The sequence below is a fragment of the Capricornis sumatraensis genome, chromosome 13 (genome assembly GCF_032405125.1).
Source record: "Capricornis sumatraensis isolate serow.1 chromosome 13, serow.2, whole genome shotgun sequence".
Classification (NCBI taxonomy): Eukaryota; Metazoa; Chordata; class Mammalia; order Artiodactyla; family Bovidae; genus Capricornis; species Capricornis sumatraensis.
The window spans coordinates 3,474,777-3,502,455 of record NC_091081.1 but is presented as its reverse complement, the minus strand read 5'-3'; the positions used below and the strand labels follow the sequence as shown (position 1 = coordinate 3,502,455).

General features: G+C 42.0%; 1 protein-coding gene across 1 annotated transcript in view; it reads left to right on the top strand.

Moving 5' to 3' along the window:
• IMPG1 (interphotoreceptor matrix proteoglycan 1) overlaps nucleotides 1-27,679 on the top strand; it is a 155,133-nt gene that overhangs the window by 59,471 nt on the left and 67,983 nt on the right. The window contains exons 9-13 of the mRNA XM_068985494.1: nucleotides 716-774; nucleotides 5,187-5,207; nucleotides 6,570-6,817; nucleotides 8,999-9,075; nucleotides 10,051-10,129. Coding sequence (XP_068841595.1) covers nucleotides 716-774; nucleotides 5,187-5,207; nucleotides 6,570-6,817; nucleotides 8,999-9,075; nucleotides 10,051-10,129 — 484 coding nt within the window. The remainder of the gene's footprint in view (nucleotides 1-715; nucleotides 775-5,186; nucleotides 5,208-6,569; nucleotides 6,818-8,998; nucleotides 9,076-10,050; nucleotides 10,130-27,679) is intronic.

Genomic DNA, 27,679 nt, shown 5'->3' with positions numbered 1-27,679 from the left:
AACGTGAAAGAAATTCAGTCACCCCGACTCTTTGCGACCCATGGACTATACAGTCCACGGAGTTCTCCAGGCCAGAGTACTGGAGTGGGTAGCCATTCCCTTCTCCAGGGCATTTTCCCAACCCAGGGATCACACCCAGGTCTCCTGCATTGCAGGCAGATTCTTCACCAGCTGAGGGAAGCCCTGTGTGTTAGTTGCTCAGAAAATATGATCATTACTCAGTGTGTGGGATTCCCTCATAACTCAAGTCAGTAACGAGTCTGCATGCAATGCAGGAAACCTGGGTTTGATTTCTGGGTGGGAAAAATCCCCTGGAGGAGGAAATAGCAACCCACTCCAATATTCTTGCCTGGAGAATCTGTGGGCTATGGGGTTGGAAGAGTTGAGCACAACTTAGAGATTAACGACCACCCAGTACATATAACTAAAAGTACTGTATCCTTCTTCCAAATAATGCTACCTTAAATTATTTCATGCTTTATATAAGGTAACCAGTAAAGCACCTCAGAACTACCCAATTATTAGCTTTTCAATGAATAGCAAAGCACTTTCCTCTGGGTTCAGAAATAACTGAGAACAAAGAGTTTGGCCTCAATCATTACTTCCATTTTCACTTTTTCCACTAACTCATCAAAAGTGTTTAGGCTTTTTCAGTTAGGTAAGATCTGACCCAGTAGAACCAAAGAGGGTTTCATAAATGTTTTTTTCTCTGCAGATGCAAAAGATATTTAAGAAACTTCCAGGATTCAAAGAGATCCATGTGTCAGGATTTAGGTAAGAGAATTGGACTCTTCTTAATTTTTAAATTTGCTATCTCTTTATCCTCTTTTAAAAGTGATGTCATGAGGATTTTAAGGTCCCTTATGCCCCAGTTGTTTAACTCTGCCAAATCCTGAAATCTAAATACATTTGAGATAAAGGACTTGTCTAATTAGAACATGACTCTAGGTGACTCATAAGGCATAACACAGGAGCTGCTCCTTCCTCCCTCTGGAGGCAGAAACATGGCTTTCTGCAAAGAGCTTGTCCTCTGTCCTTGGCAATGTCACTACAGAACCTTTTAGGAAAATCCCTCAGCAAAGACAGACCCAAAAAAGTAGCAGTTAGTTACCTTGCTGTCTGATTGACTGTTTTCCTATTCAGTGCTAAATACCATCATTGTTTAAGCAAATCAGTCTGACCCTGGGAGACCGAGGAAACTAATAGAGTGGTACCCAAGGGGTAAGAGAATTGGGTGGACAGGGGTGGGGAGGCAAGTACCTTTTAATTATTCTGATGTCTGAGCATACTTTTACATCTTTCAGATGTCTGAACCATAGTAATGTATTACCATGCAAAATTTTTAAAATTGAAATTTTAAATAGAAGACATGAAATAAAATAGTGCCACACTGAAGCAGAGTTCCATCATGTTCGTAGGGTTTGCTGTCAAGCAGGCTTCTCAACAGTCTGATGTGGGTTGAGGATTTGGGGCAAGAATTTTTTTTGCAGCTTTAAGTTCTCGTCATTCAAAACATTTACAAGTGGGATCAAAATACGGTATTAAAAAAAAAAAAAAAAAAACTGTGCCACAGGGCATATAGCAGCCCTGGTGTGAGCAGAATGAGATCCCTTGCATGGAGGGGGGTGTATAAAATGGGAGGACAGACCTGACTCAAAGTCCTTCCCAGCTCATCATCATCTGATGTCTTAAAGCAAGAAGGTCCATAGGGCAGGTCCCACACTCACAGAGAAGAGCTTCGGTCGGGGGAGAGGTGAGGGGCTGTCCATCCATTTATTTCTCCCGAGCTATCAGGCACCTCTGGTTTGTGTAATTCCAGAGGAAGGAACTGTCGACGTGAACCACGAAAGTAACAAAAGATGAAACTCTTAACATTTACCAAAGCAAACTGGGTTTTTTTTTTTCCCTTAATTTTAAGATGTTGCTCCACAGTAACTCCATGTGAAATCAGATGGATTAGAGGGGAATAAAAGGTGATAGGAGGATACTAGTGTAGGCGCAAGGTCTTCTGGATAGATCATTGCAGTGAAAGAACAAAATTTTAAGTTAAACCTGACAGAAATGATAGGAATTCTCTTGGTGAATGTTCACATACTCATTATCCCCACCCTTCCAATAAATTGAAAAACTAATAATTAAAAAAAAAAAAAACTGTTTCAGAAGGAGACCAAAATGTCAGGTGATGAAATTTTGCACGGTAAAAATTGTAAAGACATATCCCTTGAAATTGCATCTTTCCCATGTGTTTTTCTCTGGAAAAATTTATTCTTATTTCTGTCGAGGATGCTTATAATGTAAATTTGATCACATTTTGTCAATGATTTCCATTATGTTGTATAGAATTAGTCTCCCAGAAAATATTTTGACCTCTGAAAACACTAAATAATATGCTTATGAGTGTGGCAAACTTTTAACTGTTAAAACAATGCTCAGAATATTATAAAGCAAACTTGTTACGAAGAAAATTGCTTTCTCACGGAGCCAGATCCCCCTACAGAAGACCTAAAACCGCAGGAGCCTCAAAGTACCCTCTTTTTGTGAGCTCAATTATAGAAAACCTGATCTACAATTGAACAAGTACGTTTAGATCAGTGACCTCATTTGAATCTTTCAACACAACTGGGAAGTAATTAGAACACCTATTATTACCATAATTATAAAGAGGAGCAGTAAAATTTCCACTTTAAATAATGCTGTAACAATCATTCAGTCTAGTTAGAAAATGCTGTGCCTAGTCGCTCAGTTGTGTCCAACTCTTTGTGACCCCATGGACTGCAGCCCACCAGGCTCCTCTGTCCATGGGGATCCTCCAGGCAAGAACTTGGAAGTGGGCCCCTCTCCAGGGGATCTTCCCAACACAGAGATCAAACCCAGGTCTACATGCATTGCAAGCAGATTCTTTACTGTCTGAGCCACCAGGGAAGCCCAAGAACACTCTGAGTGGGTAGCCTACCCCTTCTCCAGAGGATCTTCCCAACCCAGGATTCAAACCGGGGTCTCCTGCCTTGCAGGTGGATCTTTACCAGCTGAGCTACCAGGGAAGCCCAGTTAGAGGGTATACTCCTTCAAAAACTTACACACAAATATCCACAGCAGTTTAATTGTATTAGCCAAGAACTGGAACCAACCCCAGTGTCCTTCAGCAGAGCCGTAGATAAACAAACTGTGGTATATTCTTATCATAGACTTCTACTTAGCAAAGGAACAAACTATCAGAATGCACGACAACATAGATTCATTTCAAAATAATTCTGTTGAGTGAAAGATGCCAGGAAAAAACAAAAAAGGAGTTTGGTATACTTCCGTTTGCATTTACCTCTAGATAATGAAAAGCAGGGCTTCCCAGGTGGCCCCAGTGGTAAAGAACTTGACTGCCAATGCAGGAGACTTAAGAGACTCGGATTCCATCCCTGAATTGAGAACACCCCCTGAAGGAGGGCCTGGCAACCCACTCCCATTCTTGCCTGGAGAATCCCTCAGAGAGAGGAGCCTGGCAGCCTACAGTCCATAGGGTCACACAGAGTTGGACATGACGGAATCGATCGACTTAGCATGCAAGCACGCACAATGCAAACTAGTCTACAGTGAGAGAAAACAGATCAGTTGTTCCTTAAGGAGGGGGAGACAGAGAGGGATGAAAAGGGAAGATTATAAACAGCCATCAGTAAACTTTTGGGGGTATGAATTTGATTGCAGTGGTGGCTTCACTGGTGTATATATGAAATTCATCAGACTGCACACGTGCAACATGTGTAGTTTGTTTTATGACAGTTGCATCTCAACAAAACAATTCTGTGAAGTTAATAGGACTAGGGTCTTGGCCCAGGAACCTTGGTCTTTCTCCAGAGCGTCACAGATTGAAACTATTGCTGAAAACAAGCAGGAGACAAACCCTGAATAAGTGTCTAGCAGTAGAAGCCGAGGCCGTTTCAGCCATGTTACGTCAAAGAATGACAGTGAATGACTTTGTGATCCAGGCAGAAAGAGCAGCAATGCAAATCCCATCACGTGTGTAGAGTGTCTTTGTCAGCAAATAGCGCTTGAGACCGGAGAAGGCAATGGCACCCCACTCCAGTACTCTTGCCTGGAAAATCCCATGGATGGAAGAGCCTGGTGGGCTGCACTCCATGGGGTCATGAAGAGGTGGACACGACTGAGCGACTTCACTTTCACTTTTCACTTTCATGCATTGGAGAAGGAAGTGGCAACCCACTCCAGTGTTCTTGTCTGGAGAATCCCAGGGAAGGGGGAGCCTGGTGGGCTGCTGTCTATGGAGTCGCACAGAGTCGGACACGACTGAAGCAAATTAGCAGTAGCAGCAGCAGCAGCGCTTGAGACGTAAAGTGAGAAAACTGAATGTAGCTTCTGAACTAAATTCACATATATGCCCAGAGAAGTCCAGAATATTTTTTTAAGTCTGGTGACCAAATGACCTTGCTGGCACAAACAGGTAGTGACATGGCAAAATGAACCCAGGTTTATGGCCAGGGTTTGAATACCAGTTCTGCCACTTTCCGAATGATAGCTTTCCCTCTCTCTGCATCTTCCCTTACCTATGTGATGGGAGTTGTTGTTGCAAAGATTAAGTGAGGATGCACCTAAACTGCCTGCAACAAACCACCCTCTCAGTAAACAGGTATTTGTTTTTTCTGCACCCTGTTGCACAGTAGATTGTACCATCCCCCTTAAGTCTTCCTGATGAAACCAATTCAAAAAACAATCAGTCAACAAAACTCCAGTTCCAGCGTCAAGTCTCAAGTAAATTACCTTCAGGAATAAACTAACCATATAATGCCATACAGAGGATGAGAAATCCATTTACAAAATATTTTTTTAAAAAACTTCCTGGTACCAGTAGCCCTGAAAACCTAAGAGCTATAGGATATATTTGCAACCTCTATAAAAGGACTATAAGGAAATCAAAGAGTTTAAGGATGCATAATCTTTGAATTAGGGCTCATATTCTAATAAGAAGCATCATAGAATAATGTTTACTTCCTGAGATTCATATGGTTCTCAAAATTTCCATCCAGATTCTGATGGCAGTTTATATATTTCCTTCAAAGCTCTGAACCAGTGTGAGAGACAATGTAATATGTATATGAATCGATTCATTGAATGTCTCAGTAAATTTCTTGAAAATTCTTTCTCCTTTCCATGTTTCCATTGTGCGTGATGAAATGAAGACCAAAGAAAGAAAGAGATGGGTAATTTGAACTTTTTTTCCTACTGTTTTGAAATATAGTACATCCCCCCACATAGACACATTTATATGCTCATCTCTTAGAGATCATTTTTACATATAAAATCTGCATAAGTCATTGACTATTGGTGACTTAGTTTAATGGGAGTAACTGATCAGTTGGTCAGTAGTAGAAAATAATTCTTGAATCAAGATCACTACATGAGATATGCAGGTAAAAGGTGACTTTATCAGTGGAACTGTCTTCTATAAAACTCAAAAGCTTTTCAAAAGAAAAACATAAAAGCACCTATCTGCAGTGCAAGTATGTCTCAACAATTTCCGAAATGTCGTTTGTGATGGGAAGTTGTCAGTCTGGTTGCATACTTGTGCATGCAACGTATTTAGGTGTGGAATAAAGCACAGAAACTAATTTGCCCCTTGGCTCCAAAGTCAGCATGACTGGGCCCACTATACCTTAGAGAGCTCAGTAATAGGTATCCAGCTTGGCTCCTGTAATTGGTGAAATAACCAAATGTAGACTTTGACTAATCATGTGGCTTGAAGAACTGCTGAGAATACACATTATTGGCTCCTGTGGCCTTTAAAACATTTTTGTATCCCTCTGTGTGAATTTATGGCATAAACAAAGAGGTGAAATCTGGTCCTAGACAACAGAGCTAGAGAGAATCCTATTTCATTTATAAATGCATAAGGGCATTGAATCAATAAATATAAGAATAAATACAGTTAATCACAAACTACTTCCCTTTCTCTTTTCTCACATCTTCCTTCCAAGATGTTATTTTAAAAGCAACTTGAGGGAAGACAAAATTATGTTTAATATAGAGTTGCATTTTTTTAATTAAAAAATGCTTCTTGAAACAAACAGGAAATAAATAGCCTTGAGAACTGAAGCTTTGACTTGGTTACAACACTCAAACATTATTGTCCTATTGCTCTATCCTACTTCTATTTCATAGTCTTTCCTAAAGGAGGCTACTTGTAGAGAGAAAAAGACAATTCGTCCTTCCTACTGATTGGCCATGAAAAACACTGATCAACACCAGCAACTCTTGGCAATTAACACTTTTTCACAAAGACCTGAAATGAAACTCTGTGGCCCCTTGACCCAGTTAGCAGTCCCCCTTCAAGCTGGATTTAAGTCTTATCACAACAATCTATTTCAGAGCTAAAATATACATTAATTCTTTCCCACCTTTCAAATTTCTAATAAACACTGAAATTAGTTTCAAGTGTGATATTCATCAAGAGCCCATCAGGAAAGAGGTTGAAGCTGTCCTGAAGCTTTGTAGCAGCATAGTGATCCTCTTTACAAGGCATGTAACCATGGCTTGGGGTGCAACGTGTCCCCTGCTGTCTACAGGACAAGCTCCACAGAGATGCAACTTACAGCCATCTTTAAGAAAGGCAAGGCAGAAGCAAAAAGCCCTGCCAGTGACCCTCCGTCATTTGATTCCAACAAAATTGAAAGTGAAGGAGACCCTCGTGGAACGATGGAGGAAGAGAAGCAAAGAGAACTCTACCCCACAGCGTCAGAGCTCAGGAAGCTGATCAGCAGAGCCCTGGAGGAAGACCAATCCTTGGATGTGGGGACAATTCAGTTCACTGACGGTCAGTGGGTGATTTCATAGCTCTGGGATTATCCTCATTCTGATAGAGACAAGGAGGCATGAATGTCCCCTGGTCACTGATATTTTAATGGGTCCCGTAGAGTCGATCATTTCTGTGACTTTTGTTGCTTTTTGTTTTGTTGTTTTGCTATTGTTTTTCAGTCACTAAGTCATGTCCTCTCTTTGCAACCCCATGGATTGCAGCACACCAGGCCTCCCTGTCCCTCACTATTTCCCAGAGTCTTCCCAAGTTTGTGTCCATTGAGTCAGTGATGCCACCCAACCATCTCATCCTCTGTCGTCCCCTTCTCCTCCTGCCTTCAATCTTTCCCAGCATCAGGGTCTTCTCCAATGAGTCAGCTGTTCACATCAGGTGGCCAAAGTATTGGAGCTTCAGCATCAGTCCTTCCAATGAGTATTCAGGGTTGATTTCCTTTAGGATTCACTGGTTTGATCACCTTGCTGTCCAAGAGACTCTGAAAAGCCTTCTCCCACACCGTAGTTTGAAAGCATCAATTCTTCTGCTTTCTGCCTTCCTTATGGTCCAACTGTGACTCTGGAAGGTATCATTTCTGTCTTTCCTCACTGTCCCCAGGGTCTCATTTGATAAAGCTTTCATGACCACTTCAAGCCATAAATAGCTCTAGGGAAGCCAACAGCCGAAGCTCCATCCAGCTCAACAACAGTCACCCACCAAGTCCAGGTGGAGAGAAGAACCTGGGTTGTATTCCCCTGGCACAACCCAGATTCCCTCATCTAGTAAATTGGTCAGGGCCCAGGAGGAAAGATGGCACAATCAAATTAGAATAATTTGAGAAGAGTTTGATAAAGGGACTATTTATAAAGGTTTCCCTAATGCCCAGAGGCAGAGAAGAAAATGGCAACCTGCTCCAGTATTCTTGCCTGGAAAATTTCATGGACAAGAGGAGCCTGATGGGTTACAGTCCATGGGGTCACAAAGAGTCAGACACAACTGGACATGCGCTTTATGCCCAGAGGACTAGAACAGTTCCCTGGGGCTGGAAGCAGCAAGGCCCCGCCACTACCTCCAGGTCTGATCTAACCAGCAGTCCCCAACCTTTTGGGCACCAGGGACCAGTTTCATGGAAGACAGATAAAGGGGAGAGGGACTGATTCAGCAGTAATGCAGCGGTGGGGAGCCACGTGGGAACGGCAAACGAAGCTTTGCTCTTTCACTGGCCATTCACCTTCTGCTGTGCGGCCCAGTCCCTATCAGGCCTTGGACTGGTGTGGGCCTGAGGGTTGAGGACCCCTCATCTAAGCCATCCCAAGGACAGGGAGTGAGGAACCACTGATATGGCTCATAAAAGTCAACTTCCCAGGGCAGAGAGTTGTGGAGAGAGAGTGTATAGATTTAAAGACATCAGCAGAGAAGCAGGACCCTCAGAGGGTGCCTGGAGGGACCCAGGAGCCTGGAACTCTTCACAATTCCCGGTGCTCCAGGCATAATAGATGAGCGCTGGAAATGTCATTTTAGAGTGACCTGGCACAAAACTGGCATTCTCTGTCAGTTCTGTTTGTGTAATTTAGATAGTCAAACTCAACTCTGGAAAACTTTACAAAGACCTCTTGGGATTAGATAGAGGGCATGTCAGTAAAGATGTCAGTAAGCATTAAAATCCTCTTGGTTCACTTTTGAATTTCTAGTTTAGTGAAAAACTTCAGGCTCATCTCCGACGCCACCTGGTACTCTGGGTTGGTCTCTTGGTTAAATCCTATGGGATAATCTGAAAATCCAGCTTCAGGGTGGAAGCAAGCCTCACAAGGGCTCACAGATGGTCCTTGGTTCCAGTATTTATTCTAGACATCCCTTTCTTTGTCAGCTTAGCGATATTTTTGTTCCCACTGGCCTAGCCAGTGAGCCTGGCTGCTTGGTCCAAATGTGTACAACTGAAGACCTTGAAAACCACCTTAGTAACTGTTCTATCGCGTAGACTTGCACAATGCACCCCCTGCAACCGTCCTTCAGTAGACCCTAAAGGATCAGTGACCACCAATGCATCTGATGCTGATTTCTTGGTCATTTGTTGTGTCCTCCTTAAGGACTGACTTTTGCCTCATTTTACAACCCTCACTGTTTTACTGCCCCAACCACAAAAAAAAAAAAAAAAAAAAGGGCAGACGGGACATTGAACCCTTGTGATATTTTTTTCACCCGCAGAAATTGTTGGGTCATTGCCAAGCCTGGATCCTGACACCCAGTTGGTGCTGCCCACTCTCCTCACTGTTATCACAAAGGTGAGTTTGTTATCCTTTGTCCTTCAAATAGGAACAAGGCCTCCAAACTTCCATCAGAAAAAAAAAACAGCCTAAGGACTGAACAGAGCAAGATCCCTTCTGCAGTGCCAATTGAATCTAAAAAAGAATGAATACATGTATATATAACTGAGTCACTTAGTACACCTGAAACTAACACAACATTTTAAATCACTATACTCCAATAAAAATAATCAAATAAATATAATTATTTTCTGTGTTTTACAGGTAGTACTTGCTTACCCACTTTCAGTGTCTGTATTAATAAGACATAATACAACTTGCATTTCAAATATTATTAAATTCAAAGTTTTCTTCAACATAGTTAGAGCTTTGTTCCAATTAGAATCAGAATTTGCCTTTTTTGTAAAACAAATATGTGTTCGTGAAGTGAAAAAGAATACTTACAGTAGAGTGTATTATTTGACTTTGACTTTCTGACACAAATACAAGCATAAAAATACATTTGTTCTTAAGTCTTAAGGTCTTTATATATTTATGGGGGGAGTTGCAAGCATAAATGAATGTCTTAGGAAGTACAAAGTTATGAATTCAGTAATAATTTATGTATTTCATTTAAAGGTATGTTCATTTAATTTACACTAAAAGTTGTCAGTGGGGGTCCATAACTGAAAGTGCTGACCAAGCTCTAGTCCCTTTTTTAATGAAAGAATTCATAAGTTCAAACATGATTGATGCATGTTTCAGAGTGTTTCAGTTATAAGCTAACCCTATACAGGCAGACTCAGTTAGCCAAGAGATTATGTTCTGCTACTGTATCAATCCATCTTTTCCTTTCAGGACTTGTTTCTGTATCAGAACCTATATCAGAATCCACAGTAGAGTCAACTACAAAATGATTTGTTTAAATTTAATTGAAAAGAAAAAATGCAGAGCATAGCCCTTCTCAGATACAGAGCAGTGTCCCTTGTCAACAGCTGTCTCTAAATCCTTCAGGATGCTACTCTGAGTCCAGAACTTCCTCTTGGTCAACCCAGGCTGGAGACAGTGGACAGAGCAGGACACAGCCTACCTGGTGAGTAGAGTCTATGTTCCAGAGTCAGAGACCCTTCCCATAGGGTCTATGTTAGATGACAGCATCCTCTTTGAGGACTACATCTATGACACTGCTTCAAAGTCCAGTGATTAAAGTCTTCCTCAGCCCTCAGGAAAGGGTTGGCTCCCCACAGCATTTCCAACAGGAGAGCCAGCCACTGAACTCCTTCTTCTGACGAGGCGATCACCCTCAGCCTCCTTTCCTCAGCTCTCAGCCCCAGTCCCACAAAGAACACTGTAAGCCCTTTCCCAACAGATTTGGTGAAAGAAGCTGAAACCAGAGCAGCACCAACTGCCCACACAGAACAGCTGTCTCTGCTGGGCTTCAAACCTGAGAGCTTGTCAGGACAAGGTAGGTCCTGAAGCCCACATCCACGGCAAAGGGCTATGGCAGCAGAGGGCTGGGCCCTTACAATCAGTGTTTTATTCCTGTTCACAATATACAGGCTGACCATGGATACTGTCTGTTCTTCCATGTGTGTTTCTTTGCACAGTTACCACATGTGTAACTGGTCTATAAGGACGTCAGTAAATACTGAAATCCTCCTGGTTCACTCTTTTTATATTTTTCACTTTTTCAGTAATTTTTTTCAAATTGAAGTACAGTTGATTTGCCATGTTGTGTTAATTTCTGCTATATAGCAAAGTGATACATTCATACATATGTACACATTTTGTTCAGATTTTTTTCCGTTATAGTTTATCGCAGGATATTGAATATAGTTCCCTGTGCTATACAGTAGGGATCTTATTGTTTATTCATCCTGTATATAATGGCTTGCATCTGCTAAACTCAAGTTCCCAACCCTCCCTGAACACCCACGCTCTTGGCAACCATGAGTCTGTTCTCTGTATTTGTGAGTCTATTTCTGTTTTATAGATAGCTTCACTTGTGTCAGAGTTTAGATTCCACATATAAGTGATGTCATATGGTACTTGGCTTTCTCTTTCTGACTAACTTCAATTAGTATGATAATCTCTAGTTCCATTCATATTGCTGAAAGTGGTACTGTTTCATCCTTTTCTATAGCTGAGTAGTATTCCGTCGTTTATCTATACCACATCTTTATCATTCATCTGTCAACATATGTTTAGGTTGTTTCCATGTCTTGGCTATTGTGAACAGTGATGCTATGAACATTGAGATGCCTGTATCTTTTTGAATTACAATTGTGTCTGGACATATGCCCAGGATTAGGATTGCTACATCATATAGTAATTCTATCTTTAGTTTTTTGAAGCTTCGAGTTCACTTCTGAATTTTCAAGAATGTTTAATTTTGAGGCAATAGGGTCAAATTTTCTCATAATTTAAGAGGAAATCTTTATCAATATATGAAGACCTTAGGAAAACAAAAACCAATATTCTACAGAAGAGTCCATTTTTAGTGCAAGAAGTAGTGGATATAATAGCTTTGAAAGTGAAAGTTAGTCACTCAGTCTTGTCCTACTCTTTGTGACCCCATGGATTGTAGCCTACCAGTCTCCTCTGTCCATGGAATTCTCCAGGCAAGAATACTGGAGTGGGTTGCCATTCCTTCTCCAGGGGATCTTCCCAACCAGGGATCGAACCTAGGTCTCTCACATTGCAGGCAGACTCTTTTACCAACTGAGCCCCCAGGGAAGCCTCTTAGGAATCTCTATGCTTCCCATCTTATACAGCTCTCTGGTGAAGCTCTAAATAAAAATGCCTTTAAGGAAACATGGAACTCAGAATATGAGGCTGATAAGTATGATCTGTGATTCTAAGTGAAAATGCCAGGGAAGATTGTCATTGTTTATATTTTTACAGGAGTTCTACTGTTTTAGTTAGGGCTCTTTACAAACTTCTACAGGTTTGAGTGGTCTATCTCATTTCTATTTTCCTCATAAACCTTGTGTAAAATTAGTATGTAATTTTATTGTATACAAGGTTTTTCCCCAAAACATATATAACATGATTGCAGAACCACCTATACAGGTGATATTTGGTTTACAAGATTACCAGTGAATGAATGTTAACCACATGATACAGTTATCTATTTCTGCATTATAAACCACCCCTGAAGTTAGTGTCCTAAATTAACAACCATTTATTTTGCCCATAAATCCGAAATTTGGGTGGGAATCAGTAGGGACAGCTCTTCTCGCCCCATGTTGTGTCAGCTAGAGTATCTCAACCGGTGTTGAAGATCTTTTTTTCAAGATGGCTCACTCGCATGTCCAGCAAGTCGGTGCTCAGCCAGAGCTACCGGCTGGAGTCCTCATTTCTTCTCTGTGTATCCTCTTCGAGGGGCTGCTTGAGCTTCCTCCTAGCATCACAGCTGGTTTCAAAGAGCCACTACCACAAGAGAAAAAAAGTGGAAGGTGCCAGTCTCCTCAGGCCCAGAAACAGTGTCACGTCCTCACATACCCATGGTTAGGCAGCCATTTTGTTTAAAGAGGCGAGAACACAGATCTTGTCTCTTGACGGAAAAAGTAACAAAGCATTTATGCCTATTGATAATCAGCCGCAATCCACATCAATCACTACTCTGACTTTTAAATTACTTAAAAGTTGGTTGGATAAAACAAACCAACTTTTGATGACATGAGGGATATAAAGTTCTCACTGAATTCCTTTCCTTCATTATGATACAAAAAAAGCTTTATTATAAGATCAGCATTTCAGGTATATTAACTAAAATGATAGTATATCTATGATGAAAGTATTATTGTATTTTCAAAATTGCTTTACTGTTTTCATTTTATTATACATGCCTTCCATTCATAAATATATCACAGAACACTAAAGCTGGAAGGACTCTTAGACATAGTCTAGTTAAACTTTACGTTTCACAGGGAAGAAAACCAAGGCTAGAGATGGGAAGTGCCTTGCTCAAGGTCACATCTTAGCTGGTCACAAAGCCAAGACCGTCCATATGCTTGGCTTAAGCAGTCCCATCATTTAAAACACTATGTTCTTTCAATCTTGTTTGCCCTCCATTCATAGCCTTTTCTTTCTCTATTTCACTACATTGTCACTGTTTTAGTAGTCTAGCCTTGTAAGTCCTAATCTTACCTCCTAATCACCACAGTTTTCACGTTTCACACATTACAGGGACTCAATTTTCACAAAAATCACAGATTTTGTTTTCAAGTTAGCAGCTTCATTTCCATCTTCATTTTACTTGACGCTGCTGGCATGAGTTCCTGCTGATGCTGCCTTCTTGAAACTCCTTCACTCGTCTTCCACAAATGAGTCATTCCTGTTTCTTAGGTTTTATTAATAATCTTTTAATAAAAGGCTGCATCATTCCCCCAAAAAGATAATGAGGGTTTACAGACATATATGAAACACAGTAAGGTTTTGTTTTTAAAGAATTGAAAGAAAATGGAAGAAAAGATGAAACAAAGCTAGGTCAGATGATACTTTTACAGTAGTAAAAGGTTTGGAAACAAGACAGAGGTGATGGTTACACTATATTGTGAATTTTCCTCACAATTCCTGAATCATTTATTTTTTTAAGTCATCAAATATTTATAACTAATGAATAATTTTAGAATAACAGAATTAAGACAATATTTAGCTGAATAGCATCATCCCTTCTTTTGTATATTTGACATTTTACAATTTGAACCATTTGTTTTTTCAATTTATTTTATTGAAGTATAGTTGATTTACAGGGTTGTGTTAATTTCCGCTGTACAGCAAAGTGATCAGTTATACACATATTTACATTCTTTTCCATACTCTTTTCCATTATGATATATCATAGAATATTGAATATAGTTCCCTGTGCTATACAGTACAACCTCACTGTTTATCCATCCTGTATATAATTGTTTGCATCTGCTAATCCCAACACTTTCCTCCCCACCCCCTCCCCCTTGACAAACACAAGTCTGTCATCTGTGTTTGTGAATCTGTTTCTGCTTTTTAGATTATCTCATTTGTTGAAACAACTACTTTAAAATGTCTAGCTTCATGCTATGTTTCACTGCAATAATATTTTTTTTTAAGTCACATGATTCTGTAGAGAAAATTGTATGCAAAATAAACATCAGAAAGGTCTTTGTGTGCTTTAGGTGGTTCATGAATTTGGCTCTGAGATTCTTGGCAGACTGTACAGTGAGGACAATGCAATTAGTCACACAATTTGGAATCTGTGTGCTTACAGCATGGTAATAGCTTAGGAGAAAAATTTTCTCCTACAGGTCCTTTTAAGGAGGAGCATCTGGGTTACAGTGAACTGTGTCCTGTCTGCATCAGCTTCCCTACAGCGTAAACTTGCTGTCAGATATTTCCTGGAAAGCGCTCACTGGAGAGGCATAGCCAATTCCCAAGCCCAGTTCACAACAGCAGTTCCATGAGAGGTCAGGTGCTGACCGACTGCCTTAACTCAAGGATTGATTTTAGAATATCCATAGGAATGACTATACTGTAAAACCTTCAGCCAATGCTCCATAAAAGAAAAAAAAAATTATACTCAAAACTGAGCTTTTGATTAGTATTGACCAAGAAGCACTATATTTGCTGGCCTGTGCTAAGACAACAAATATGCTATGTTGCCAATGAATGGGAGATCCATACACTTTCAAAATCAGCCCAACCAGGGATAGAAAGGACATATCTCAATGACCAATGAAGACCCCAATTAGAAAACCTCCCTGATAAAAAAGGATATTTATGTAGAACAGAGGGGGTCGTGGAACAAAGAGTAGCTCTAGGCAGGACAAGGGTTCCCTTCCTCATAAAATTCTGGGTCTTTCCCCAGCACAGGAAGCTGACAGCCAGGACGCCACAGCCCTGCACCTTGGCATCACTAAGATAATTCTAGCCTGGAAAATTTTTAAGGTCAGTGTCACCAAACACCCACTAAGCCATTAAAATCTCAGTCAAGTACTCATGGAAAGCTCTCAACTGAAGTAGTTTAATATAATGGTTAATCCTGTGAGATAAAGTACTTGCAAAATGTGCCTCTGGAACCCTAAATAAATTGGTATCTATCTTGCCTGGAATTCTGCGGTCTTCTATTTTTTTTTTAGGGTACCCCTTTCTTTCTTGCAGAACCAGCTATCTGTTAAGATTACACCTATTTCATAAATATAAGTCATATACCTACAGAATAAACTCGACATACTCTTCTCCATATAACATGCATCTAACACATCCAAAAGTAGTATCAAATCATTAGGATAAAAATTTTGTGTGTTTTGGTTTGGTTTGGTGTAGAGGTGTGTAGGCAGTAATACATTTTCCTTTTCACTCATTAGAATGATCACCTGAACTATCAAAAAAGAAGCTTTTTAGTGTTCTCTCAAATACCAGAGTTTTTCACTTGCTAGAATGCCGATGAAAGCCAGATCTCTCAATAATTTGCAATATTTTAAAGGTGAAAAGGCAAACTTTAGGCAGAGCTATTTTATACTGGACATTGTTTTGCCTTTTATTACCCTATATTAGACTAGATTCTCCAAAGAAGCAGAACCAATAGGGGATTGAGTGAGTGAAGTCGCTCAGTCATGTCCAACTCTTTGTGAACTCATGGACTGTAGCCCGCCAGGCTCCTCTGTCCATGGGGTTTTCCAGGCAAGAATACTGGAGTGGGTTGCCATTTTCTTCTCCAGGGGATCTTCCCAGAGATCAAACCCAGGTCTCCCACACTGCAGGCAAACTCTGTACCATCTGAGCTACCAGGGAATCCCAATAGGGGATTAGATATAGAGAAAGAGATAAAGATAGAGATGATAGTGACAGAGGAAGAGATAGAGAGATGATTGAGATACAGACAGAGATAGAGAAAGAGCCCACTTGGGCTTCCCAGGTGGTGCCAGTGGTAAAGAATCCACTTGCCAAAGCAGGAGATATAAGAGACACGGGTTTGATCCCTAGGTCAGGAAGATCCCTTGGCGGAGGGCACGGCAATCCACTCCAGTATGCTTTCCTGGAGAATCCCATGAACAGAGGAGTGTGGCAGGCTGCAGTCCATAGGGTAGCACGGAGTTGGATACAACTGAAGCAGTTTAGCACACAGCACGCAAGAGATGATAGAGACTGGGAAAGAGAGAAAGAGAAAGAAATAGAGATAGAGATAGGTTTACTATAAGGAATTAGCTCATATGGTTATAGAGGCTGTGACATCCCAGATTTACAGTCAGCAAGCTGGAGACCCAGGGGCATCAGTGGTGTAAGTCCCAGTCTGAGTCCAAGTCCAAAAGCAAAAGACCAGGATTCCAGCTCCAAGACAGGGAGAGAGAGTGAACCCTACCTTACTTCACCTTGTGTCCTATTCAGGCCTCCAACAGATTGGGTGAGGCCCACCCACATTAGGAAATAACCTGCTTTACTCAGCCTGCTAATTCACATCTTAATTCCACCCTGAAACACCCTCACAGACACACCCAGAATAGTAGTTATCCAAATATATAGGCATCCCATGGCCCAGTCAAATTAGCCATCACAGCCCTCATCTGGGTAATAGATCAAAACACCACGGGTTTCTGTTTTTTCTTAATCTTCCCTCAGCCTTTGACTCCAGTGAAAGGAATCAGTGAGATGAGCTAAACTGAATGAACCCATTAGAGAACTAACTGCTTATGTTCAAGTACTTGGTCTGTCTCTATTTATTGCAGTATCTTCAATGTGAAGCCAGATGCTTAGAACATCTAGAGAGGTAATTAACGTATGTTAAATGAGTTGAAGGAATTAATGGACAAATTTATAGCATAATACCTCTGTGAAAGTCAGAATTGATGGGTTAATTTGATTATTTCCCTTTTTGAAAGAAGAAGTGAAGTGAAAGGGTTAGTGGCTCAGTCGTTGTCTGACTCTTTGTGACCCCATGGTCTGTCCATGGGATTCTCCAGGCAAGAATACTGGAGTGGATTGCCATTCCCTTTTCCAGGGTATCTTCCTGACCCAGGGATCAAACCCTTGCCTCCTGAATTGCATGCAGATACTTTACCATCTGAGAAGCTCAGTTCAGTTCAGTTCAGTTGCTCAGTCATGTCCGACTCTTTGCGACCCCATGAATTGCAGCACGCCAGGCCTCCCTGTCCATCACCAACTCCCGGAGTTCACTCAGACTCACATCCATCGAGTCTGTGATGCCATCCAGCCATCTCATCCTCTGTCGTCCCCTTCTCCTCCTGCCCCCAATCCCTCCCAGCATCAGAGTCTTTTCCAATGAGTCAGCTCTTCGCATAAGGTGGCCAAAGTACTGGAGTTTCAGCTTTAGCATCATTCCTTCCAAAGAAATCCCAGGGTTGATCTCCTTCAGAATAGACTGGTTTGATCTCCTTGCAATCCAAGGAACTCTCAAGAGTCTTCCCCAACACCACAGTTCAAAAGCATCAATTCTTCGGCACTCAGCTTTCTTCACAGTCCAACTCTCACATCCATACATGACCACTGGGAAAACCATAGCCTTGACTAGACGGACCTTTGTTGGCAAAGTAATGTCTCTGCTTTTCAACATGCTATCTAGGTTGTTCATAACTTTTCTTCCAAGGAGTAAAAAGAGAGCCAATTAAGTGGTCCAGAAAGAGTGGTCTCTTCTGGTTGGATTGCTCACCATTCCCGCAATATGGCATCCATATTCACACTTTTATGGCTTTGCACAAATTATTTTCTCTTGTGCTTATAATACCCATCCATCCTTCTAGCCTGAAGACTTCCTATTGACACTTTAAGTTCCAGCTAATGTGCCACCTCCTCTGTGAAGCTTTTCCCCAAGTGCTACCTGAAAAGACTCATAATTCTCTAACTCTAAAAAGTACATATACCTTCATCAAGCATTTACCATTTGGTACTAACATGATTGCTAGGCATATCTGGGGTCCCTCCAAGATTAACTTGCTAAAGTGAAAAAATGTATTCTTATTCCTTTAAAAAAAAAAATCCTGTACTGAGCACAGTGTCTGACACACCCTTGGGGTTTCATAATTCTTTGTTACCATTGTGTACTTCATTGACATCAGTGTTTCTGGAGGATACATCTCCTGTTTCAGTCCTCTTGCATCTCCAGAGACAGCCTCATATGAAAGGTGATATTCCTCATTGGCAAATACTTTTGTCAAAATGAACTTACTGAACAACTTTAATCATCTCCCTCACATGCGATGTATTAACATCACACTGACTCATGTGTACGCCTGAAGTGGAGGAAATAGGCAATAAGCCCCTCTTCCAACCAAAACATTTTATATCCTAACTCTCAACCAGAAGGACCTGGTCAAGATTTTATTTAAGTTGCTCCACTTCAAGATGAAAAGATAATGATTAAGACTTGGAAAGGTTTGTAAGAAAACCTCAGCTGAACATAATGACCACTGTGGTCAATATCTTTGCCTTTTCTTCCTTGTCCTTCTAAATCAAGGACCAAACAGTAACTTTTCCCAGCCAGAATATGGCATTTACAAAAATAGTTCAGTGAAGTCCATGGGGAAAATCCCATCTCAAAGAAGGAAGGGATGGCCACTCAGCAGAAGCTTGCAATTACACTCCCTCCCAAGATAATGTCTTCTCAATGCCTGGAGAAAGTAGAAATGTAAAGGCTCTCCAACTCTCGAATTGAGTCAAAGCTGAGACTGTTACTGTTACCAAATTCTATATTTGGGAAATTCAATGCCTTACCCCAAATTGTGGCAATTCCCAAGGCAATGTGCGTTCTGACTTTCTGCCCCCAACTGAACTGATCTGACACCCTCTCTCTGCTGCAGGGCTGTTCAGTCCTCATTTTCTCAAACCTCCCCTCAGTGTCCACCCTTTTTCTAGGCTCTTCCCAATTCTGTCCTCAAGTTATGACCCATTTTTTTATGCAGAGGAGTGATCCCTTTAATCTCTTTTCAGCATTGTACTGAACTGAAACTGAACCACACGTTACTAAGATAAATTCTGCCACTTCTGCAAGAGCAAAAACAAGTAGAAGTGATCATCATTAGAGATTGTCTCTCTCTCTCCCTTCTGTGCTCACAATCCTTCTCATGAATACGCTCATGAACACAAATGACGCCTTGTACCTGGCAGTTTCCAGTAACTTTGGCCACTTCATCTCACCTTAGGGCCCCATTTCTCCTCTCCCACTTTCTCAGGGGAGCTCTCTTTTTCCTCCACTATATCATGTATTATCTCCTGGGTTTACCCCATATGGCACTAGTATATGTGGATTTCCCCAGTGGTTCCCTATAACTTCTCCACGCATCAGGTACGAGACTGGTCACCATCTTGGTGAATTCCAGGGACACCGTAGACTACAGAGCCAAGCAAACTCTTCATGTGCCAGTAAGCCACAGAGGAAAAAGGACTTCAACAAGCTCACTTAACTGGTAGTGGGATGCTGGGAGGCTGTGCTCATTTATTTACTTATTCAACAAATATTTATGTTATGCTTGTTAGATAATGGAGATGAAATAGTGGACAAACTAAGGACACTCTGTGACTGTTGTGGTTTGAGTTTCCCTAAAAACAGGCCCTGAGACCAGGATTTGCTTAAAAGGAGTTTGTTTCAGAGATGATCCCAGGAAACCCAGTAAAGCAACAGGCAACAGAAACATGGAAGGGAAGGAAACTGATCCAGCCAGCTGACCCAGTTAACCCTGTGACCACCAGAACTCACTGGCGATGTGCTGGTGAATATTTAACAACCAATCTCAAGAAAATCTGGGATATATATGCATATAGCCATTCATCATAAAATGTTTCTGATGCAAAGGATATGTAGCAAATAATAATAATCTATAAATAATAAAATATACATGTATTTTACTATTGATTCTGTATAGCCAGTCAAATCTCCTGAGGAAGCTATTCAAACTGAAATCGGAATGACGGGAGCAAAAGTAGCAATGGTGAGGGGAGAGTTTTGCGCAGAGAGGAGTGGGTGAAGCTGGAAGTAGACGGCACATTGAGGGAGAAAGGCAGAGTCGCGGAAGCACAAAGGAGTTAGAGTTAGAAAGCAATGGAACTCCAGAAACATCGAGCTTTATGAGCCTTGTTAAGAACATCGAAAGAGTCTTGAGCATGGGGATGACACATTAAATCTGAGTTTAAATAAATCTTTTGGCTGCATTGTGGAAAATTGGCTAGAGGCGGGCAGATGCAAGCAATCAATTAAAAAAGTGTTAATAGCAATCCCAGCTGGAAATGTTGCTGGCCTGGACTTGGGCTACTACTGCCCAAGGGGAGATGGACAAAAATGAACTGATCAGAGTGGTCTTTAAGAGATGAAATCATTATGCAGAATTTTGAAGCTGTGAATGGCCTGGCCTGATTAACGAACAGTGTATGGGTGGTGGTGATCTGTGTGTGTCTGCAGTGTCTGTGCTTTATGTGAGTGAGCTGGTCAGGGCCACGCTCACAGATGTCCAAATAGTCTGTTCCGGCTACCGCTTTATGGTCACGTGACCAGTGAGCACAACCTAGGAGGTGCTAGCCTTCCTGGTTCCCAGATGCTTGGCATGCTCACTTTTCATCACTCTGATCCATTTTTACTGGTTCATATTTACATAAGGAGGAAGACTGATTGCTGCTGCTGCTGCTGCTAAGTCACTTCAGTCGTGTCCGACTCTGTGTGACCCCATAGATGGCAGCCCACCAGGCTCCTCTGTCCCTGGGATTCTCCAGGCAAGAACACTGGAGTGGGTTGCCGTTTCCTTCTCCAATGCATGAAAGTGAAAAGTGAAAGTGAAGCCGCTCAGTCATGCCCAACTCTTAGCGACTCCATGGACTGCAGCCTACCAGGCTCCTCCATCCATGGGATTTTCCAGGCAAGAGTACTGGAGTGGGTTGCCATCGCCTTCTCTAGGAAGATTGATTAGTGTCCATTATTAGCAATGCTTATGATTAATCTGTTAAGTATTTTACAGAGAAGAGAAACGGAGAGGTTGATGGGTACAGAAAATTGTGCCACCTAAATAGGTCAAGATAATTATTCCTAGAGACTCAGGATGTCTCTTTAGGACCCACTTTAGGAAACTGTCTCCAAGATTACTTCACATCTGTAGAGCTGACAGCCCCTGTGTGCACTTGATCCTCCAACACAGACTGACTTAGAGGTCCCATTCTAACCACCCAGGGGCTTTCATTTGGTTTAGCTTTTTATTTCAATTTTTGGCATCTATCATACTTTTCACTTTGGGTTTAGCATCTGCATCCTATCCCCTTGCTTCTTGGAGTGGCTGCTGACACACCCCAGGAGCTGTTTTTGTATCTTCCTCACTGTAACTACAAGGCCAGCATCTCAGCAGCACTGGAGAACCAGCTCTGTGGGACATGTGCCCCACACCACAGGCTCGTGGTCCCTCCCGGGGCATCAGGCACCAGCTCAGTTCTGTCTCCTTTCACACATGGTGGCACTGAGGCAATTAGAATAAACCTGGTGAACTCAAGTCCCAGAATCAAACCTCGGTGCAAAGCAGCTCTAACAACCAGGCCGATGTCTCTGCATGCATTCACCTTTAAATGCATTCCAAAAGCAAGCTTTTATGAGAATTTTAACAGAACTCTTATCACATGTAGAGAATTGAGAACATTTTCAGGAAAAATTTAAAAAGGAAGACAAAAGGAAGAAACTAATATGACATTGCACAGGAAAAATTCTGAAGGAAATCTATCTTTAAGATATGAATGCACTGTCACATATGTCTGTGATGTTTCCAAGGCCTAGATTTAGAGGAAAATTAAAGTTTCACGTTGAAGGGGCTGCCCTGGTGGCTCAGATAGTAAAGAATCTGCCTGCAACGCAGGAGACCCAGGTTCAGTCCCTGGGTTAAGATCCCCTGGGGAACGAAGTGGCTGCCCACTCCAGGACTCTTGTTTCATGCTAGAGAACTCAGTTATAATAACACCACAACTTTGGCTCTGGAAAGGGAGGTTGAGTTCATATCGGACCACAGTGTCCTTTCCCTCTGCTTCATTTATTCAAGACCTATACACAAGAAATAGAACAATGTAAGATTTTTATGTATAAACTATAAAGACTAAAAATTTTTTCTGGACTAAACATATGTATGTATACAATTGTTTTAGGTCAGAGGGACATGTATCAGTGAAAAGCAGAAGCACCAAAGAAGGCATATGTGAGGTGTAAGTGGCCCCAAGGAGGCACAGAGGAAGAGGTTGGAGATTCAGGACAGAAGACAGAAAAATAAGTAGGAAGAGGGCAAATATCAAGCAAGACTTTGAAAATCAGAAAAAAAAAAAATGTTCATTCCAACTTTTCAGGAAATCAAGGGGAATGGTGAAGATGGGACTTGGGAAAGTTGGACAGTGAGAGATTTTGTCGCACATGTAGTATGAAGCTTTGGGGGCAAGGGAGAGGGTAGGAGCAGAGGAAGAGGGGAGGAAGAAGAAACACAAAAGATTTTATTTAAAACTAGAATAGAATTAAAATTTTTAAAACCAGGGCTAGTGGTAAGTGGAGGGGAAGTATGAGTTGAAGTATCTGCATGATCATGAGGCTGAACATTTCCGTGGTCATCCATATTATGCATGAGACATCAAATTTCTCCTCACCCTGAAACATAATGGAGTATAATGATCAACATATTCCCTCTTTCTCTCCTTCCCCCCTCAGCCTCTCTCTCTTTCTTTGAAAAGCCAGTACAGGTCACAGAATAGGGATTTGCATATGTATGAGAAAGGCTCCCTTAAGTAGTTGGAATTTCACCTAGAGGTGAGTTGAATGTTCAATATATGTATTAGTCGGGCATCCCTGGTGGCTCAGATGGTAAAGAATTTGACTGCAAATGTATTAGTCAGGGTTTTCCAGGGAAGAAATAGTAGGGTGGGTTGGTGTGTGTGTGTGTGTGTGTGTGTGTGTGTGTGTGTGTGTGTGTGTGTCTGGAGAGAGACTGATTGACTTTAAGGACTTGACTCTCTGGCACACCAGAGACCCAGGGAAGGAATCTGCTGATGGAATTTCCAACTCCTATGGGGAGGTCAGGTTCATTTCTTTTTTTAACTGAGGCCTTCAACTGATTGAATAAGGACCTTCCACACTATAGAGGTCATTTGTTTCACACAAAGTTAACGATTTAAATCTTAACCCCATCTAAAAAACACTTTCACAGAACCAGCTATCTGGTTGACCAAATTCTGGGTACTGTAGCCTAGCCAACTTGACACATAAAATTAACCATACTCAGTTCAGTTCGGTTGCTCAGTCGTGTCTGTCTCTTTGCGACCCCATGAACTGCAGCACGCCAGGCTTCCCTGTCTATCACCAACTCCCGGAGTCCAGCCAAACCCATGTCCATTGAGTCGGTGATGCCATCCAACCATCTCATCCTCTGTCATCCTCTTCTCCTCCTGCCCTCAGTCTTTCCCAGCATCAGGGCCTTTTCCAGTGAGTCCTTCACATCAGGTGGCCAAAGGATTGGAGTTTCAGCTTCAACATCAGTCCTTCCAATGAACACCCAGGACTGATCTCTTTTAAGATGGACTGGTTGGATCTCGTTGCAGTCCAAGGGACTCTCAAGAGTCTTCTCCAACACCACAGTTCAAAAGCATCAAGTCTTCGGTGCTCAGCTTTCTTTATAGTCTAATTCTCACATCCATAGGTGACCACTGGAAAAACCATAGCCTTGACTAGACAGACCTTTGTTGACAAAGTAACGTCTCTGCTTTTGAATATGCTGTCTAGGTTGGCCATGACTTTCCTTCCAGATCAAGTGTCTTTTAATTTCATGGCTGCAGTCACCATCTGCAGTGATTTTGGAGCCCAGAAAAATAAAGTCTGACACTGTTTCCACTGTTTCCCCATCTATTTCCCATGAAGTGATGGGACCGGATGCCATGATCTTTGTTTTCTGAATGTTGAGCTTTAAGCCAACTTTTTCACTCTCCTCTTTCACTTTCATCAAGAGGCTCTTTAGTTCCTCTTCACTTTCTGCCATAAGGGTGGAGTCATCTGCATGTCTGAGGTTATTGATATTTCTCCCAGCAATCTTGATTCTAGCTTGTGCTTCCTCCAGCCCAGCGTTTCTCATGATGTACTCTGCATAGAAGTTAAATAAGCAGGGTGATGATATACAGCCTTGACGTACTCCTTCTCCTATTTGCTGTTGCTGGTATGTCTTTAATGAGCTCAAAATAGTAGGTTAAAAAAAAAAAAACAGCGGGTACTTAATACCTTAGTTCAGCAGGAAAAGATGCAAAGTCAGGACTAGAACAAACAGAACCAGGTGGTAGTTTGACAGTTCATCTGATGCAAACAGAAAGCAGGGTGGCCTGATGGAATGCCCTTAATCATCGTGTGCATGTGTTCGTTATCAGTGATAATAGGAAGTCAGTATTTGTGCTGTTCAGAAGAGGAACTCATGGTAGAAAGAGGGGCAGGAAACTCACAGTAGAAAGAGCATTGCCCAGAAGAGAGCCATGGAGAGAGAGGCACCAGCGTGACAGAGGCCAGACAGACGTCCAAGAGACATCTAACCAGTTCTCTAGTCATGCATTCCCACCTGAGTCACTTCTCGAGGGACTGGGCACATCCACAGCTACAGGACTGCTGTCTCATCTGTTATCTTGACTCGCATGAGGTCACATCAGAATTACGGTGGAAAGGGAAACGTTTCTGACCCTCTTTTGCCCATTTTTACAGAGTGTGAGCCTCTGCTTATACAAATGGTTTGAGGCCAGAGAGTAACCTGGAGTAGGCAAGGTCACCTTTGAGACTGGGGAATGATTGTCCCCTGGGTCCTACTGTGGAGAATTGCAGGTTTACAACAGGATCAGCACTGGCATTAAAGAAGCAACTCTTCCATTGAGGGACAGTGACATTTTAGCAATCTTCAGGTAGAAATAGCGAGAGTGTCTACAAGGGAATTCTATCCATTTACATGGACAGAAATTTCCATGAATGTTCCCTTTAATTTTTTTAGTTGTAAGATGAAACTGCATTTCTAAAGGCATCAAGAGACTACAAGTTGCATGCTGTGGTCAGTTTCTAGAAGGAAGTCTGCACAGGCAACTGAGCAAATGGGTCATTGACGGGCCCTTCTGCTCGAAGAGATAGGTCAACGTCATCCATCTGACCTTAAAAATGTAAATGTCAGGAAATGGGACCTTCATCTTTAGATTCTATCATCACAGAGAGAATTTAATCTCTTTTGACCACTGAGTAAGCCGAAAGATAAGAGGATTTTTCAATTTCATCTACCTCTCTTATTTTTTCTTTTTTGCTTGGCAATGAATGAGATAGAAGAATAACAACTCCCCCATGCTACTTGGCAAGTTCTCTGTACTGTCAGATTAGGTAAAATCCTTGCCAGAGCATGTGTATTAGCTTTATGCTATTTGAAATGTTAATACAAGTGCTAATTCACAGAATTTTAATAAAACGCTCAAAATAGCATCCAAAGGCTGCACTGACAAAACTTACCAAGCTATATTTGTGGGTAGGACAATTGAAAGCATTGATGAGAGGTAAACGAACACTTCTATTTGCATCTATTTGTTTGTTTGCTTTGAATGAGCAGGTCTGAAATTTAAGAAAATGTCTCTCTTAAGGTTTTCAATCCAGGCCTTCATTCTGTAGGATGACAAACTGCCAATTGATTTGAGTCTTTCCAGGAGAATTTGCCATCATTTTAGTCAAGCCCTCAGTTGTATATTTGACACTCTTTTTTTTTTTGTCTTTTTTTAAATTTATTTTTAATTGGAGGATAATTGCTTTACAATGTTGTGTTGGTTTCTGCCATACATCAACATGAATCTACCATAGATATATATACGTCCCCTCCCTCTGGAATCTCCCTCCCACCTCCCACCCCACCCCACCCCTCTAGATTGCGTGACATTCTTATAAATTTCTTCAAATTTGAAAGCTAGAGTGACTTGAGGGTAGTAAGCAAATGAGGTGTACCACTGTCTGCTTTAAGTGTGTTTTGCATGATAATTTTAAGTAGAGATAGTTGGACATGAAACTGAGAAGAAATATTCAAGAAACAGAACAGGAAATATTACAGCTGAGAGAACTGGGCCGTGGAGAGAAGAGGAAAGACGGAAGAAGGAAAATAAGATAGAATACAAGCCGCAAAAGCTTAAGGGCCTTTTAATTGTGGGAAATGGGCTTCCATGGTGGTTCATCAGTAAAGAATCTGCCTGCAATGCAAAGGGACTGTGGGTTCCATCCCTGGCTTGGGAAGATTCCCTGAAGAAAATGGCAACCCACTACAGAATGCTTAGCTGAAAAATCCCATGGCCAGAGGAGCCTGGCAGGCTACAGTCTATGGGGTCACAAGAGTCAGACATGACTTGGTGACTAAACCACCACCAATTGTGGGAAATACTCGTTTTAATCATGGGATCTAGAGGGCTGCCAGTGATAGAGACCCTGGAAATAGAACAGTGGCAGTGGCGAGAGGTACCATGCAAGAGGGGGGTCTTATCAGCTGGGGAGAAAGAGGCTTCTGGAAAGGGAGCTGGGGATGGAACTGGAGCTGATCGGTCCCTGGAGAGCCAGTTGATCAAGAACCAGGGAAAGGAGAAAAGCTGAACTGATTTGAGGGGGCAGTTCAGCTCAGCTCAGTTGCTCAGTCATGTCTAACTCTTTGTGAACCCATGGACTGCAGCACACCAGGCCTCCCTGTCCATCACGAACTCCCGGAATTTACCCAAACTCATGTCCGTTGAGTCGGTGATGCCATCCTTCTTTCAAACTTTCCCAGCATCAGGGGCTTTTCAAATGAGTCAGCTCTTCACATCAGGTGGCCAAAGTATTGGAGTTTCAGCTTCAGCATCAGTCCTTCCAGTGAACACCCAGGGCTGATCTCCTCTAGGATGGGGCAGAGTCGCCCTTTGAGTGGACAAAGCCATACCACTATGGGGTTCAGTTCAGTTCAGTTCAGTCACTCAGTCATGTTCGACTCTTGGCAACCCCATGAATCACAGCACACCAGGCCTCCCTGTCCATCACCAATTCCCAGAGTTCACTCAGATTCACATCCATCGAGTCAATGATGCTGTCCAGCCATCTCATTCTCTGTTGTCCCCTTCTCCTCCTGCCCCCAATCCCTCCCAACATCAAAGTCTTGGGTACCTGCAATTAGCTAACTCACTTACAAACTTTACACAGGATTTTCACAGGGCTCTAAGGAACTGGATATTTTGAATAACTGTCATGCACATAAGGATGAGAATACGTAGCAAGACTTTAATGTCTGACCGAAATTGAGCAAGAGGACCTCCCCATCTTCCTGCAATGACTCTTTTCCACTTCACCCCGGGTGAATCCCTCCTCTAAGGTTCCTCCCAGTGAGGCTGCTGCTTCTGAGGCAAAGAGGATGCTAAGCATAAGCAAAGAAAAATAGGAAACTAGTCCTGCTGTACCAGGCCCCAACTGCCTTAATACTCTCTTTGGAAAGTGGAACCTGCCAGCTGGCATCACTGATCCCTACGCTGTGCTCAGTCACTTCAGTCGCTTCAGACTCTGCAGCTCTATGGACTGTATTCCTCAGGCTCCTCTGTCCATGGAATTCTCCAGGCAAGAGCACTGGAGTGGGTAGCCATTTCCATCTCCAGGGGATCTTCCTGACTAAGTAATGGAACCTGAATCTCCTGTGTCTGCTGC